The sequence below is a fragment of the Oncorhynchus keta genome, chromosome 4 (genome assembly GCF_023373465.1).
Source record: "Oncorhynchus keta strain PuntledgeMale-10-30-2019 chromosome 4, Oket_V2, whole genome shotgun sequence".
NCBI lineage: Eukaryota > Metazoa > Chordata > Actinopteri > Salmoniformes > Salmonidae > Oncorhynchus > Oncorhynchus keta.
In genome coordinates, this window is record NC_068424.1 from 66,599,653 (window position 1) to 66,613,658 (window position 14,006).

General features: G+C 41.8%; 1 protein-coding gene across 1 annotated transcript; it reads right to left on the reverse strand.

Annotated features, from left to right (window-relative positions):
• Positions 1-10,612: 10,612 nt before the first annotated feature.
• On the reverse strand, positions 10,613-13,229 carry LOC118383995 (uncharacterized). Its single transcript, XM_035770356.1, has 6 exons — positions 13,058-13,229; positions 12,314-12,664; positions 11,718-12,074; positions 11,431-11,547; positions 11,263-11,318; positions 10,613-11,120 (listed from the first exon to the last, which is right to left on the reverse strand). Exons 1-6 carry the CDS (start codon positions 13,098-13,100, stop codon positions 10,989-10,991), a joined length of 1,056 nt encoding a protein of 351 aa, XP_035626249.1. The 5' UTR covers positions 13,101-13,229; the 3' UTR covers positions 10,613-10,988.
• Positions 13,230-14,006: the final 777 nt, after the last annotated feature.

Below are 14,006 nucleotides of genomic sequence, written 5' to 3' on the forward strand. Positions count from 1 at the left end.
ATATGGGTTATGAATGCCGTATGAACCTGTCTTTGGTAACAGTCCATCAGGCCAGTATGAGGTCTACCTGTGTTGATTCTAAGCTTCCTGGACCAACCGGAAGTGGTTAAAATCACCCTAAAAGTGTATATCCATACCCTGCCTGCAGTTTGATAGACATAGTGCATTCAACCCTGTGTAAATCAGTAAATTCTTAAAGTAAAGACTTAAAACTCAGGATTCTGTAAAAGCATACCCCAATGAGGATATGTGTTGACTTATAGCTTCCTGTACCAACCGGAAGTGCCATAATTGGTGTCTCAGGAGCTGTTTCGAAGGGTTAAAAAAGTCATATCTGTCCAAAACTTCATATGTGTGATTAGGCAACCCCCATGAACTGTAAATCAGTCATTTTTCCCATAAAATTTCAAAGGAAAACTAAATCACACACACACACAGCTTGGAACTAGGGACCCATTGGGGTGCTTAGAGACATACACTCCCTGCATTAGTTAACCTTGTTGGAACTTTTAAAGAACCATCAGACCTAGAGTTCCGAAACTTTAGAATCCTGTTCCAGACCTCAGGTCGATAGTACGTGGTGAGTTACGTGGCTCTAGAAGGTTCTAGGGCCGAGAAACAGCCTCGTACATTTGCAATGACTTCAATTCATTTTTGCATCACGAAAATGACGACATTTAGAAATGTCCCAGAGTTGCAAGACTAGGTGCATTGCGACCGTTTCGGCCCATATAGACAGACCCCAACGTTTCTGTCCGATATCTCATTCAAGGACCTCGTAGCAAGTCATAGAAAAAAGTGGATTTTCAGCACCAATTAGGGTTTTGCTCGGACACCAAATGACCGATCGAGCCGAAACTTGGGATTTGGGGTCGCCTCAGCTAGGCCTACACATAACATAAGAAATGGACCCGTAGCTAGAACGTAACTACGTGTTTTATGTTTTTTTTAATGGTTTGAACCGAAGGCGTTGTGAATTTTGGGCCAGCTCTGAAGTATGTGATAGTTGGCTACTAAACGAGTTGGAAAAAGTGGGTTTAGTGTCAGTTTGTATCAGTTTGGTGTCACAATGATATCTATTTGACTGATGGACAGTGACTTGCTGGTGACTCTTGTCCATTTGCAATATGTTTAAACAGTGAGGTACCATCACCAAAGTGACATTCTGAAATCAACCCTAACGAGCGATTGAGATGAACCAGAATCACTGCCCAGCCATCCCGAGTTCATCGGGCCAGTCAATTTCACATTCCTGCAGGATTTTTATAGCATGACAAATTCGTGATGGTACCTGCCCATTGAACCATATTGCAAATGCACAGTGACTTTGCAAAAGTAAGAAAACATAAACAAATGGACATAATGAAATTACCATATTTTTATTTTTGGGTTATCAGTTGCACAACAATGCACGTGCATTTGCAATAAGATTCAACATTGAAAAAACATCACAAACTGGACATGATGAAGTCAACACAACGAGCGTTGGAAAGGAGCAACTATCACTGCCAGGCCATCCTGTGTTCATCAGGCCAGTCAATTTGGTATTTCTGCAGGATTTTGAGCATGTCAAATTTCTTATGGTAAATGCCCATTGAACCATATTGCAAATGCACGTGCACTTGCAATATGATTCAACAGTGAAAAAACATCACAAAATGGACATGATGAAGTCAACACAACGAGCGATGGAAAGGAGCAACTATCACTGCCAGGCCACCCCGAGTTCATTGGGCCAGTCAATTTCACATTCCTGCAGGATTTTTATAGCATGACAAATTCGTGATGGTACCTGCTCATTGAATCATATTGCGAATGCACAGTGACTTTGCAAAAGTAAGAAAACATAAACAAATGGACATGATGAAATCACCATATTTTTATTTTTGGGTTACCAGTTGCACAACAATGCACGTGTATTTGCAATATGATTCTATAGTGAAAAAACATCACCTAATGGACATTCTGAAATCAACCCTAACGAGCGATTGAGATTAACCAGAATCACTGCCCAGCCATCCCTAGTTCATCGGGCCAGTCAATTTCACATTCCTGCAGGATTTTTATAGCATGACAAATTTGTGATGGTACCTGCCCATTGAACCATATTGCAAATGCACAGTGACTTTGCAAAAGTAAGAAAACATAAACAAATGGACATAATGAAATCACCATATTTTTATTTTTGGGTTACCAGTTGCACAACAATGCACGTGCATTTGCAATAAGATTCAACATTGAAAAAACATCACAAAATGGACATGATGAAGTCAACACAAAGAGCGTTTGGAAAGGAGCAACTATCACTGCCAGGCCATCCTGTGTTCATCAGGCCAGTCAATTTAGCATTTCTGCAGGATTTTTGAGCATGTCAAATTTCTTATGGCATTTGGCCCCCCAAAAAAGTAACTTTTGACTTCCTATGAAATCATATTGAAAATGGACAAAACATATTCCTTATGCGCATGTAAAAAATAAATAAAGATTATGATAATAACATTGGACAAAAGTATGTTGATACAGTTCTTATACGTGTGTAATTGACACAAAATTCGAAAGAATTTCGAAAAACGGTCCAGAAATCACTTTTTTAAGGGTGTGTGAAGTTTTTGACAACATTTTCTACATTTTTGACTTTTGACTTTTGACTTCCTATGAAATCATATTGAAAATGGACAAAACATATTATTTATGCGCATGTAAAAATATATATATATGATAATAAAATTGGACACAAGTGTATTCATACAGTTCTTACACATGTGTAATTGACAAAAAAATCGAAAGAATTTCGAAAAACGGTCCAGAAAGCACTTTTTTAAGGGGTGATAAGTTTTTGACCAAAAAAATATTTTTTCAAAATGTTGCTTTTGGATGTTGACTTGGGTTACATATCCAATATGAAAAACCAAGGTGGAGCGGATTCGCCACCTGTTGGATTTTTAAAGTGTTACAACTGGCAATTGCCATATGGCATTTGCAATACACTTTGGATGAATCAACGCCGAATTGGGTGGTATTGGACAATGTGTATATGGTTTGTCCGATTGCAATGACATCCCATTCATTTTTGTCCAATACAGGGGGGTATTCCCTTACATACCTTGGGAAGGTTTTTGGGCAGGGTGAAGTGCGTCCTGTTCTGGCTAAAGTGATAGCTAATGATGATTTTCCACCACCAAATACTAAAAAGTAACTGGTGCGTTTCTTGGGCATGATTGCTTATTACCATAGTTTTTGTAAAAAATTCTCTACTGTGATCACTCCCTTGACAGATGCTGAAAGCTAAGGCTGTTTACGCATGGTCTACTTGTTGTCAACAGGCTTTTGAAGATGCAAAGAGGTTGCTTACCTCAACTCTGGTGTTGGCTGCTCCTTGCGTGGATTTGTCATTTACCTTGCAGGTGGATGCTCGTCATGTGGTGGCAGGTGCAGTTTTGCTGCAAGCAGATGTGTCTGGGGTTGAGAGGCCTGTTAGTTTCTTTTCCAAAAAGTTTAACCATTATCAGTTGATCTATTCGGTCATTGAAAAAGAAGCCCTAGCACTCATTTGGGCGCTACAAAACTTCGACATGTATGTCTGGTCGGGAGTAGTACCTATTGTGGTCTACACCGACCATAACCCTCTCATCTTTTTGAGGTCCATGATGTGTCCTAATCAGAGGATAATGAGATGGTGTTTATTATTACAATCATTCCATCTCGATGTGCAGCACTTCCGGGGGACTGATAACTTGATTGCTGATGCACTCTCTCGTGCGCCCTGTTCCTGAATGTTTAGGTGACTGACCATTGTTTGGCATTGTCATGTTCTCTCTTTCCTGTCTGTTCCCTCCTGGTCTTGTTTTCTTCTTTCCTCTTAAAAGTTGCTTCCTGTGCGCATAGGTTGCTGAGGTCTGAGGATGAGGTTGGCTGGGGCAGGGTATGTTGTTCCGGGGTCCTTGTTGGTCCCAGGTTTTTCTTTGTTCTTGTTTCCTTATTAGGATACCGGTGGGCGGAGTTGGGAGGGTCGTCAGCTACACGGGAAAGGTGTGTCCCAGGATAAATAAACCTCTTCCAGATTCATTGGGAAGACTCTCCATGCAGACACATTCATAGATTTTGTTGTGGTATTTTTGTGGCCTTTTGACTGTTTGCTTTGGCACCTTTGAACACCCAGCATTATCACATTTATACATGCAAAACACTCACTTACACTACTGATTACTGATTACACATGCCATTGTTAACCTCTCTGTGCACGGAACCCACTAGCGGGCTGAAATTCCACGACATACGGTGATCGCTACATAAATAGTCATATTAAACATTAATGAAAATACAAGTGTCTCACATGTATCGAAAGCCTAGAATCTTGCTAATCCAACTGCGTTGTCAGATTTAAAAAATGATTTACTGCGAAAGAATATGATGTTCCCCGAGTTCTACTCCCAAGTCTTTAGAATCCATCGACCTGACCCGAGTTCCCGAGTGTTACCATGACCTCAAACTGGTATTTAGCAAACAGAGGGCCACCATGCTACCACCCCATAGACCTTATGATTGCCCCATCGAACTGTTTCCGGGCACTTGCCCTCCCAGGGGTCGGATCTTTTCCCTATCTCCACCCGAACGAGCTGCTATGGATACCTACATCAAGGACGCTCTGGAAGCAGGCCTCATGCGTCCATCCACCTCCCGGCGGGAGCAGGGTTTTTCTTTGTGGCCAAGAAAGACGGTGGATTACGTCCTTGCATCGACTACCGGGGACTCAATGCCATAACCGTCCGTAACCGTTACCCGCTACCCCTTATGGCCACAGCCTTCGAGCTGCTCCAGGAAGCAGTTGTTTTCACTAAGCTTGACCTGCGGAACGCATACCATCTTGTGCGGATCAGACCTGGTGACGAGTGGAAGACCGCTTTCAACACGCCTACTGGTCACTATGAATACTTGGTGATGCCCTTCGGCCTGACCAACGCCCCAGCGGTGTTCCAAGCGCTCATAAACGATGTGCTTAGGGATATGCTTAACATATTTGTGTTCGTTTACTTGGATGACATCTACATCTTTTCGAGCTCTCTTCAAGAACACACTAAGCATGTCAGACAAGTACTCAAACGCCTCCTAGACAGTACGTTAAGCCGGAAAAATGTGAATTCCATTCATCCCGAGTACAATTCCTGGGATTTGTAGTGGAACCCGGTCGAGTCCAAATGGACCCCAGGAAGGTAGGGGCGGTAGCGGATTGGCCCACCCCCAAATCCGTTAAGGAAGTTCAGCGTTTCCTGGGCTTCACTAACTTTTACCGCAAGTTCATCAAGAACTTCAGCTTGGTGGCAGCCCCTCTCTCAGCTTTAACCAAGGGTGGCAATGCAAGGTTTTTGTGGGGAAGAGAAGCTGAGACGGCCTTCCAAGGACTCAAGCAGCGCGTCCTCTCTGCTCCCATCCTGATACTACCGACTACGGATGAACCGTTTGTGGTGGAGGTAGACGCCTCAGAGGTTGGTGTTGGAGTTGTCCTGTCTCAGAGGGGTGAAGACAAGAAGCTTCATCCGTGCGCTTTCTTCTCACACCGGCTTACCCCGGCTGAGAGGAACTACGATGTGGGGGATCGTGAACTCCTAGCGGTTAAGATGGCATTGAAGGAATGGAGACACTGGCTCGAGGGGGCTTCTCACCCGTTTCAAGTGCTTACGGACCACAAAAATCTGGAGTATATCCAGCAGGCGAAGCGGTTGAACTCTAGACAAGCTAGATGGTCTCTTTTCTTCAATCGATTCCAGTTTATCCTCACCTATCGGCCCGGGTCGAAGAATCTCAAACTGGATGCCCTGTCCCGAGTCTACGCTCCTGCCATTCGAGATGACACGGACATGCCTGTCCTTCCTGCTGCTAAGATCTTGGCTCCGATCTCGTGGCAAGTTGAGGATACCGTGAGACGAGCTCAAACTATTGAACCGGACCCGAAAGGAGGTCCTGCCAATCGGTTGTTTGTCCCCAAGGCAGTGAGGACTCAGGTCCTTCTGTGGGGGCACTCCTGTCGCCTCACCTGTCACCCGGGCGTAGGTCGCACCTTGGAGTTCATCCAGCGTACGTTCTGGTGGCCTACCATAAGAGAAGACGTTGCCACTTTCGTCAATGCCTGCCCCGTGTGCTGCCAGGGCAAATCTTCTCACCTCCGCCCGCAAGGACTCCTTCACCCTTTACCTGTTCCCCACAGACCCTGGTCCCATATCTCGTTGGACTTCATTACTGGCCTTCCTCCATCCCATGGCAATACTACTATCCTAGTCATTATCGACAGGTTTTCAAAGGCGGCCAGGTTCGTCCCTCTGACTAAGTTACCTTCTGCCAAGGAAACGGCTGAGTTGGTAATTAATCATGTGTTCCGAGTCTTCGGCATTCCTCAAGATATGGTTTCTGACAGAGGTCCCCAGTTCGCCTCTAGGTTTTGGAAGGCCTTCTGCCAACTCATGGGGGCTTCTGCCAGTCTATCTTCAGGGTACCATCCGGAGTCCAACGGCCAAACTGAGAGGATGAATCAAGAGCTGGAAACCACCCTCCGATGTATGACTCGTAACAACCCGTCCACATGGTCGTCCTTCATTGTTTGGGCCGAATACGCGCACAACACCTTGCGCTCCTCCTCCACTGGTATGTCCCCGCACGAGTGTCAGTTTGGCTATGCCCCTCCATTGTTCCCGGACCAGGAGGCAGAAGTCAGAGTGCCTTCAGCCTTGAAGTTCGTCAGACGCTGTCGGCTTATGTGGAGGAAGACCCGTCTTAATCTTATGCGTTCCTCACAGAGGTACCAACAACAAGCCAACAGACGTCGCCGTCCCTGCGCCCCGGCCAGAGAGTCTGGCTCTCCACAAGAGACTTACCACTACGGGTGGAGTCTCGCAAGCTGTCCCAAAAATACATCGGTCCCTTTAAGGTTGCCAGGAGAGTTAACCCAGTTTCTTATCGCCTACACTTACCCAGATCCCTTAAGATTAATCCCACGTTTCACATTTCCTTATTAAAACCTGTTGTTTTTTCTCCCCTTGTCCCGGCAGACAGACCTCCCCCTCCGCCTCGTGTCATTGGAGGCCAGCCGGCTTATACCGTTCATCGGATACTGGATTCCCGCCAGGTGCAGCGGTCCTAGCAGTATCTGGTGGACTGGGAAGGCTACGGTCCCGAGGAGCGCTACTGGGTTCCTGCCAAAGACATACTGGACCTTGACCTCATTCGTCAGTTCAGGGCCCTCCACCCTGAGAGAGCTGGTAGGAACGTCAGGAGCCGTTCCTAGGGGGGATTCTGTCAGGATTTGGCCAGGGTTGTTCCGGTTTTTGGTCACTAGATGCCCCCATTGGGCTTTTTTGACCTTTTGTTTTTCCCTTGATCCCCATTATTATTTGCACCTGTGCCTCGTTTCCCCTGATTGTATTTAAACCCTTAGTTTTCCTCAGTTCTTTGCTCTGTGTTTGTATGTTAGCACTCAGCCCTAGTACTCTGAGAACTCTTGTTGATCCCGGTGGACTCTCTTGTGGAACTCTGTTTTTTGTTCTTGTTTGTTTGTTTTTTGAGTATCTTTTGAGGCTTTTTGTGCTTTACCTTCCACCTTGTGGATTTACCTTTTTTGTCTTGGAGGATTACCTTTGTTCTTGTAGGATTCCTTTTGAGGTTGTGGAGTTACATGTTTTCCTGAAGAACTTCACTTTTTACTTAATTAAATACACCGTCTCAAGTACTGCTGTGTCTGCCTCATCTTCTGGGTTCTGCCGACTATTCGTGGCTCAGTTGGTTAAGTGACTGTTTCTCACTCCGGAGACCCGGGTTCGTAACTGGGTCCTGACACTAAGTCAGGGAAAGCTAAATCTAAGTCTAGATATACAGATGTAGACACAATTTTAGAATAAATTGATTGGGAAGGTGAGACAGAGATTGTTGTAGGAAGCTTCATTTAGCGATTGTGGAGGAATATTTTTTGAACGGGAGAGGACATCGTTTTGGACTGGTAAGTTCTTATCATGCTAATGCCCTTGTTTGAAATTAATAATATAAAAGCAATATATAAACATGTAATGTCATGCAATATGAGATGCGTGTGTCTGCCGCCCCACCCCAACCCACATGAAATAGGCTATTTGAGGCTGTTGAGGAGAGGGCAGGACCACATCAATGGCCAAAGTGAAATGGAGACAGTAGATACAGCTGGTCTGTTGTAATATAATAAAGACAGTAGATCTAGCTGGTCTGTCATAATATAATAGAGAGTGTAGATCTAGCTGAAATGTCATAATATAAAAGACACAGTAGATCTAGCAGGTAATAATAATATAATAATATATTCAACCTAATATATTCAACCTTCAACCTTCAACTCTCTATATATATATGTTTATTATACCTGTTGATACAGGGCTCATATGTGAAACTATTCTAACTGAACATTTTCTTTCACAGTGACACTGACTCCGAATGGGAGTCTCATCCGGTGTCCTGTGTGAATTTAAGTATGCTCTCTCTAATTCTCTCTTTCTCTCTCTCGGAGGACCTGAGCCCTAGGACCATGCATCAGGACTACCTGGCATGATGACTCCTTGCTGTCCCCAGTCCACCTGGCCTTGCCGCTGTTCCAGTTTCAACTGTTCTGCCTGCGGCTATGGAACCCTAAACTGTTAATTTTTACTCTTATGGTGCTGTCCTGTTGTACCCTCTACAACCATTGTGATCTCCACCTGGCACAGCCAGAAGAGGACTGGCCACCCCTCATAGCCTGGTTCTTCTCTAGGTTTCTTCCTTGCCTTGCTCGGGAGTTTTTCCTAGTCACCGTGCTTCTACATCTGCATTGCTTGCTGTTTGGGGTTTTATGCTGGGGCTATATAAATAGATTTGATTTGATAGAGGACTGAGGGTCTTCCAAATATTGAAAGTGTGTAAATAGTTGCCCATGTTATTTTGTAAATGTATATATATATATTTTTTCATATATTTTTTAATCAATAATATATTTTTTTCCATGATTTTTTTTCATTTATTTTTCTAAATTTTTTTTTTTTTGGGGGGGGGTGTTAGAATACCATTTTGTTATTTTGTATATTGTTATTTGTTTCAAAATGTGTACCGTCACCATTTGAGCTACTTGTGTGGGACATCTGGGTGACTTCATGATAAATGTCATGTAGCACACTCATTTTGGAAGTTATCATTCTGAAACTTTGCACAAGTACTGATGCCCTCTTACAGTTTTCACTGAAATTGTCCCCATCATCCTATCTGAATGTTTGTTTTATCTCGTTCATTTTAAAGATGATGATACAAAAATAAAAATAAAAAAACTTATGTTTTTTTCATTGTTTTATCTATACCAGATCTATTGTGTTATAATCTCCTACATTCAATTCACATGTACACACACTTCAGAGTGTTGTCTTTCAAATGGTACCAAGAATATGCATATCCTTGGTTCTGTGCCTGAGCTACAGGCTGTTAGATTTGGGTATGTCTTCAGGCGGAAATTGCACAAAGTGGGGGGAGCTGTTGTCATGTTCTGACCATCGTTCGTATATGTTTTCCTTGTTTTAGTGTTGGTCAGGACGTGAGCTGGGTGGGCATTCTATGTTGTGTGTCTGATTTGTCTATTTCTATGTTTGGCCTGATATGGTTCTCAATCAGAGGCAGGTGTTAGTCATTGTCTCTGATTGGGAACCATATTTAGGTAGCCTGTTTTGTGTTGGGTTTTGTGGGTGATTGTCCCTGTCTCTGTGATTGCACCAGATAGGGCTGTTTAGGTTTTCGCACGTTTATTGTTTTTGTTAGTTTATTCATGTATAGTGTCTTTATAAATTAAACATGAATAACCACCACGTGGCATTTTGGTCCGCCTCTCTTTCACCAGAAGAAAACCGTTACAGCTGTAAGAAGTTAATTGCATTTATGTTACCTTAGTTAATGAATATATTTTGTTATTCCTTATCTCCACGTTGTCTCCCTTTTGTTACGGGCTTCGAGCCGGTTCGTGACACCAGACTATCTGTATTGATCCTGTTTGCACTAAGTCTTTTGACTCACATATGCTGCTGCTACTGTTAATTATCTAGCTTGTTGCCTAGTCACTTTACCCTACCTAAACGTACATATCTACCTCAGTTACCTCGTACCCCCTCACAATGACTCTGTACTGGTACCCTGTGTATATAGCCAAGTTAATCTTACTAGTTGTGTATTTATTCCTCGTGTATCTTTCTATTTAAGTAAGCATTTCACTGTTAGTCTACACCTGTTGTTTACAAAGCATGTGAAAAATACAATTTGATCATGTAACAGTGTGATGTAATTAAGATCCTACATCTTTATGCTTGCCAGAGAACCAGGGCAGTGCAGTAAAGCTCAGTTTAGCAGTGTGAACAGGGTATAAGTGATACTGCAGTGTGGGTATCTTGTAGGAATTGTAAGAGGGGATGTTGTCAATTCCTTGAATGGAGACGGTACCATATGGACATACAGTATGTACATGGTTGGAAAGGGTGCCCAGATCACCACTGGGAAGCGGTATGGTGGTTTGTCATGATTTCATTATGACATTGTTAATATAACTTTGAGAGACTGCACTGGGTTCACATGGAAACAATATTTTCTGGTCAAATGTGTTTTAATGTGCAATGGTACATTTTGTAATGTAATAAAGCAAAATATACTGTACATCAACAGATTCATGAATTCAAATTTGAACTCAAGAAATGCTGTGGTAAATACCACAAGGTTAATTTAACATTACAACAACAATTGGGATCAATTCGTGAATTAAGTGAAAACATGAACAATAAAGTACAGGAAAGATACTGCCTTGATTCTGCTACTCACATTAGTCTAGAAATGAGATTTGGTTCTTGGTTGCAGAGATGAGAAAAACCCTGAAGCTCTATGATACAAAAAGAGTGTTGCTTTTTGTCTTGACAAAGTATATAATAGCAGTTAAAAAATAGATTTTTGACAAATGTATTCCTCTGCACTGTCATTCACTCCCAGTCTGAGTACCTGACATCAGAGTACACAGTCTCCTGTTGTGTCTCTCTCTTCTTTCTTCCTCTTTTAGTTTTCCTTTCAGAGAAATGCAATGCAGCATAATTCAGGGTATCTGCATCTTGATCCTGTGAATAGTCATATTTTCATCAAACTATTATACAATATTAAACCCTAACAGGATATGTAGTTTTAAAATAATAAGGTGAGAAAAGTAATGCCATGTTACATTTCTGGACAATATTGTTTAGACAACTTTGCTGTGTTTACCTTGCTGCTTGATTCTCTAGTTGAGTTGTCATGTCCGATATGCTGAGAAACACCCACTGTTTCCATTAATAAAAACAAAGCATCAAAATTACTAGACTTTCAAAGGGAAATTTGCAAAACCGTTTTAGATAATCTTTAAATAACAATTTTCAAAGTGAAATAGTTGACCTTTACAATGTTCACAAACTGGTCTAGTATGTCTGGTGCAGATGAGGATAATGATCCCAATCACACAGACGGCCGAGGTCACTCCCAGAGCAATGATTACAGGATCTGTTGCTTTTTCTAGAAATGTAAAACAAAATCATAGTTCTGACATGCATACTTATGTGAAATACAGTTATATAGATGTTTTTTTAAGTGTAAAACCACAAGAACTGATACTATTCAACCTTTAATCATGGCTTCAGTTAAGAATGCTTTAGATTTTAGATATATACATATATACTACCTACTAATAATCAGGATTGTTCCATTGCCAAACATGATCTCCCCACATGTGGCCACAGCACAGTAGTAAGTGCCAGCATCAGAGAGACTGAGGTTGTTCTTGGAGAGGTTATAGACACAGCTCTGTGTAGTAGAAGTAGTCTCAGGGCTCTTCTTACACTCATCACTCTTGTTCCCATGGGTGTAAATGACTCCTGGATGGGATTCTCCTGATCCGGCTCTGAACCAGTACACACTGCGTTCTCCTGTACAGGTCTCAGAGAATACTGTACACTGCAGAGTCACAGAGTGTCCTGGATGGACTGGGTCAGAGACTGGCCTCTGCACTACAGTATGGTAGTGTGACCTTTGGTGATTCTTACCTAAATGGAATACATGTTTTGATTCTCTAATATATCACATGCTTCATTCACAAAGATGCGAAGAGTTCCGTTTTGTCAGCTAATTGTATTCATTAATGAGGGGTTTTATTTTGTAATAACACATATGTGTATGCTACTACTGGCATTTAAAAAAATCAACATCACAGTGGGTACGATGCGAGCTGTGTGAATAACATGTAAATGTACTAATGTTAATAGTATTTCGATACTATGATTACCTTTCAATAGTAAAAGAGTCCCATTGATAAAGTTGACTTCATAGGCTGTTCTCACTGCACAATAGTAAACGGCTTCATCTGTTGGGTCCGTGTTTGTAATAACAAGTCGATACATCCCATCACCATCAGCCTTCTCCACATTGACACGTGAATGGTTAAAGTCCTTGTGCCACACAGGCATATCATATTTTGTCATTGTTACAATAGTTTGAGGCTTTTGCCCAACCATTTGTTTGTACCAGAACATATTGATATCTTCTTTTGAAAAAACACAGTATAGTGTCACTGGGTCCCCAGGATGAACCTCCCGAACTTGAGTTTGATACTGAACATCATTGCATTGTGTCATATCTGTAAAAACACATTTTATAACCATGCCAATTAAATTACAACTATTGCCTACGTTATAAAGTGATTATGCAATGCATTTACAAGAAACAATCAACTTAAATGGGAAAAACATTTTTCAGTAAATATTTTTTTCTGTAACACCTTCAATTGTGTTTGAGGTGAAACATGTCCACAGTTTTTATCCATATGTTTCCTTTAACATTTCAGATTAGTTTAATGAACTACATATTAGAAATACATGATAAGCGACTGCTTTCCCATACACATACTAGACAATCTCCATGTAGAATGCTTTTCACAATCTCCATTATGAATAGTTTTAGTCCAAAACTAGGGTCTTGGAATTAAGCTATTAATGATTGAAAAATAGGTTAAGATTGGAATTTCACTTACACATCAAATTGAGAAGTACCACAATCACTCCAGTTTTAATCATCTTGGTGAGTAGCTCTTACACGTCTGGTGCAGTTGTCCTCTGCCCATGAAATGCAAAAATGGCAAGTCTATACTCACAGACCTATCTGATAGGCTGGAGAAAACTATATCATGCTACACTTCCTGTTAGATTTTCCCACCAACAACCTGGTTGGTTATCTAAGGGACAGATATACATTTATTGGGGGGAGGGGCTGGTCCAACTCAAAGTGTCAGAATAAAGCATCCCCCTCTCCAAAGTTAAAAATATTTTCAAATGATCCTCCTGTTCTACTGTAAAATAGACTAAACACTCTCCTCCCTTAAAGAATTTACTAAAAAGAATGTTTACACCCACAAATAACAATAACTGTGTTTATAAATGTGGATATTGACTTTGCCACTTTAGCTTGCTTTTGTGGCACAGTCAATGCCACGCAGGGCTACGGGCCTGAAGGTTGAGGGTTCACCGACCACCACAGATGTGCTCACTCTCCCTGATTGTTTCATTACACTACGATCAGAGCCAGCTGCAAACAATGATCAGCTAGAGGGAATTAGATTTTCAACATTTTGATGCTGTATTTATAATTATATAAAATATATGCATTGAATTGTCCACAGACAAGTTTATGTGCCAATGCACCATCAGATCCAACCTGGCACAGCCAGCGCCATCAATAAATGAGGGATGTTGGCCATATGAGCCACATTTACGTGTCCTTAAAAACAGCCTATAACAAATTACCAAACACTATTCCTTGTGTCCACCTCATTGTTCAGTTGTCAGAGATTTGAGCACTAAATGTATCAGAGCATTGCATACAAAGTCTTAGGTGTCCACCATGATATTCATATTTTATATATATACAGTTCAATTCGGAAGTTTACAAACACTTAGGTTGGAGTCATTAAAACTCGTTTTTCA

Excerpts from the sequence above, each read along its gene's own strand:
- LOC118383995 (XM_035770356.1), bottom strand. The coding sequence starts at position 13,100 with ATGATTAAAACTGGAGTGATTGTGGTACTTCTCAATTTGATGT. Across the intron at positions 12,075-12,313 it reads GACTCTTTTACTATTGAAAG|GTAAGAATCACCAAAGGTCA; the intron begins GTAATCATAGTA and ends TATTCCATTTAG. Across the intron at positions 11,548-11,717 it reads TGGAACAATCCTGATTATTA|AAAAAGCAACAGATCCTGTA; the intron begins GTAGGTAGTATA and ends TTACATTTCTAG.